This window comes from Pinus tabuliformis, chromosome 7 (genome assembly GCF_031772625.1).
Source record: "Pinus tabuliformis cultivar Carrire ecotype Pingquan chromosome 7, CPIR1, whole genome shotgun sequence".
NCBI lineage: Eukaryota > Viridiplantae > Streptophyta > Pinopsida > Pinales > Pinaceae > Pinus > Pinus tabuliformis.
Window position 1 is genome coordinate 1,435,042,429 of NC_142293.1, and position 2,929 is coordinate 1,435,045,357.

At 43.6% G+C, this 2,929-nt stretch overlaps 1 protein-coding gene across 1 annotated transcript; it reads left to right on the forward strand.

Moving 5' to 3' along the window:
- Positions 1–1,166: 1,166 nt before the first annotated feature.
- Positions 1,167–2,420, forward strand: LOC149253079 (DNA-(apurinic or apyrimidinic site) endonuclease, chloroplastic-like). The gene has a single exon (XM_089454361.1). It carries the CDS (start codon positions 1,167–1,169, stop codon positions 2,418–2,420), a length of 1,254 nt encoding a protein of 417 aa, XP_089310487.1.
- Positions 2,421–2,929: the final 509 nt, after the last annotated feature.

Genomic DNA, 2,929 nt, shown 5'->3' on the forward strand with positions numbered 1-2,929 from the left:
GCAGAGAGTCAGTGGCTGGAGACCCCGGCAAATTCTTTCAGGACCGCCACGTTGGTTAAGGGTTGGTTCATGGTAAGATTTGACAGTAAGGAAGCTATGGAATGGGTCGAAGGGAGGAACTGGGCGTTCGGGAATCGTCCTGTTTTCTTTAAAAGATGGTCTCCTCTGTTCGACGCTTCAAAGGAAAAGGTAGATGAATTCCCTGTGTGGGTCAGGGCTCCAAATTTACCTCCTTTCCTATGGGTGGATTCCGTCTTTATGTCTATTGGGAACCATTTGGGCACTTATCTGGATGCTGATAGATCCTTCCTTCATACTTTTGAAAGAGCGGTGGCGAGGATTTTAGTAAGGCTTAATCCGAAAGAAGGACTTGCAGAATCGGTCACGTTGCAGTATAAGGATTATGTTTTCGAGCAGACTTTGGATTATGAACTCCTTCCCTTTAGATGCCACCGTTGTCATGAGTATGGGCATTTGGCAAGGGACTGCCCTTTGGGAAAAAGAAGAAGGAGGACGCAAAATAAAGAAGAGGAGTGGGAGGGTTTTTTGAGGAAAACCGAGGAACCGGTGGAGGCGAACAACCCAGAAGCAGAGCATAAGGAAGAACATTTTTCTCAGACAGAAGAGGGATTGCTTCGGGAGGAAGGGGTTCCGGCTCGAGCTACAGAAGACCAGCCCCACATGGAAATGCCCATTGATGATCCGGCCGTCCTTCCTGAAGATGAACCATCCGGTATGCAGTCTACACCACTCAATTTTTCTTTAAATTCCGAATCAATTATCGGTTGTATATCCACGGATTTCCCTCTGGCATCAAATTGTGATGATACTCTTCAAAACATTGAATCTCTTTCGGATGCTATTCCTTCTTTAAACCTGAACTGTGAGGATATCCCCAAGATGAGTCAGGGTACTGGTCTTTCCTCTCCTGTCCGTCACTATAACCTCAGATCCCTCAGTAAGAGACCTGTTTACTCTCATGATGTCCTGGAGTCGGTGGGTGGGCTAGGTGCTGAGACGTCTAAGGGTCTCCTTAAGAAAGGTAGAGGGCGGAAATCATTTTTATCTAAAGCCCAAGTTAAAGCAAAATTTGATGTGGCTGATGGAAAACAAATGTCGATTCCTGGGGCGCTTAGAGCAGCTAAATCCCCTGAGGCGGTTATAAAATGATTTGCCTTTCTTGGAACTGTAGGGGTTTAGCTAGTAAACCCAAAAAACTGGCTCTGAAAGATCTAATCTCTCGGCATAACCCGGATATTGTCTTCCTCCAGGAAACTTTGGGCAAAAGTGCTGATGTCGAATCTATCCTTCGCTCCTCTTTTCCGGGTTGGGTTTTTATAGCACTAGATGCTTCAGGTCACTCAGGCGGTCTTGCTATTGGTTTTAAGGAAGGAAGATTAAAGGTTTTAAATCTCTGGGGTCTGTCTCATGTTCTAGGTATGGAGATCATTTCACCTGAGTTTGATTATCCTTTTTTGTTTATCAATGTGTATGGACCCTGTCAGGGAAGGGTCCCTTTTTGGAATGATTTTCTTTCAAAAGATCTGTTAAAAAACAAAAATCTGATAATTGGGGGAGATTTAAATTTCTCTTTGGGGATCGCTGAAGCTTGGGGGCCCTCTGCGAGGGAAGATCCTCTGTCAGATTTTTTCACAAAAGCTCTTCAGACTCATAAACTGATTGATGTAAATATCATAAAAGCTAAACCTACTTGGAGAAACAGAAGAACGGGAGAGGAGAGAATTGCAAAAAGGCTGGATCGTTTCCTCATCAATGAAATGTTGGCTTCCAATATTCCTCTGTTCAGACAATGGGTGGGTGAAGGGGGAAATTCGGACCACTTTCCCATCTTTCTTGAATTCTCCAAGCCCCCCCCAAAACCGGCTGCTCCGTTCAAATTCAATGCCACTTGGCTTCAGGAGGAGTCTTTTAATCAGCTTTTCAGGAATACCTGGAGGCATCCGGGCACCTGCCCTCCGGAAAACAAAGGAGCTCACTTTATGGAAAATTTAAAAAGGCTTAAGAGAGCAACCATTGAATGGGCCTCAGCCAGAAGGAGAAAACAAAATGAGGAGCTGGTCATTATTGATGATGCACTAAGTGTTTTAGAAGATCCTGAAGCTGATGCTTATGTATCCCAGGAGTCGAAAGAAAGAATTCTGGCTTTAGAAAAGAGTAGAGCAAAGATTCTACTGGACAGAGAAGAGGAGTGGAGGTTGAAAAGTAGGGCTATCTGGTTGAAAGCGGGGGATGAAAACACTAAATTCTTCCATAATTATGCAAAGGGCCGGAAAAATGCTAATACTATATGGAAGCTGAAGGACCCTGAAGGTAGGGAGGTTTCTTCTTTTGAGGCTGTATCAAACTTGGGAAAGAATCATTTTCAATCCCTTTTTCTGATCCTGGGGGGATTTCTTTAGCTGAAATTATCAGAACAGCCCAAGTTTTCCCTCGGTTTGTGGAGGGGGAGGAAGCCGAAAATCTTTTTAGGGAAGTGAATAAGGAGGAAGTAGAAAGCATAATAAAATCAATGCCAAAAGATAAAAGCCCGGGACCGGATGGCTGGACCATAGAGCTGTTTTCTCACTTTTTTGATTCTATTGGAGAAGAGCTTACTGAAGTAGTGGAGGAATCAAGGAAGAAAGGAGAAATCTATGGCCCTTTTAACTCAACTTTCATTGCTCTCATCCCAAAAAAAGAGGACCCGGAATCTTTTGAAGATTTCAGACCTATTTCTCTGTGCAATACCATTTACAAGATTATAGCAAAAATCATTGCGGTTCGCCTGAAACCTATTCTATCTGTATGTATTTCCAATGAACAATTTGGTTTCTTGGACGGTCGGCAAATTCATGAAGCTATAGGGGTGGCCCAGGAAACCATCCACAGTATCAGACAAGCAAAAAAGAAAGGGGTTGTGTTAAAAATT

Bases quoted from the DNA above. Each gene is read 5' to 3' on its own strand.
- LOC149253079 (XM_089454361.1), top strand. From the start codon at position 1,167: ATGATTTGCCTTTCTTGGAACTGTAGGGGTTTAGCTAGTAAACCCAAA.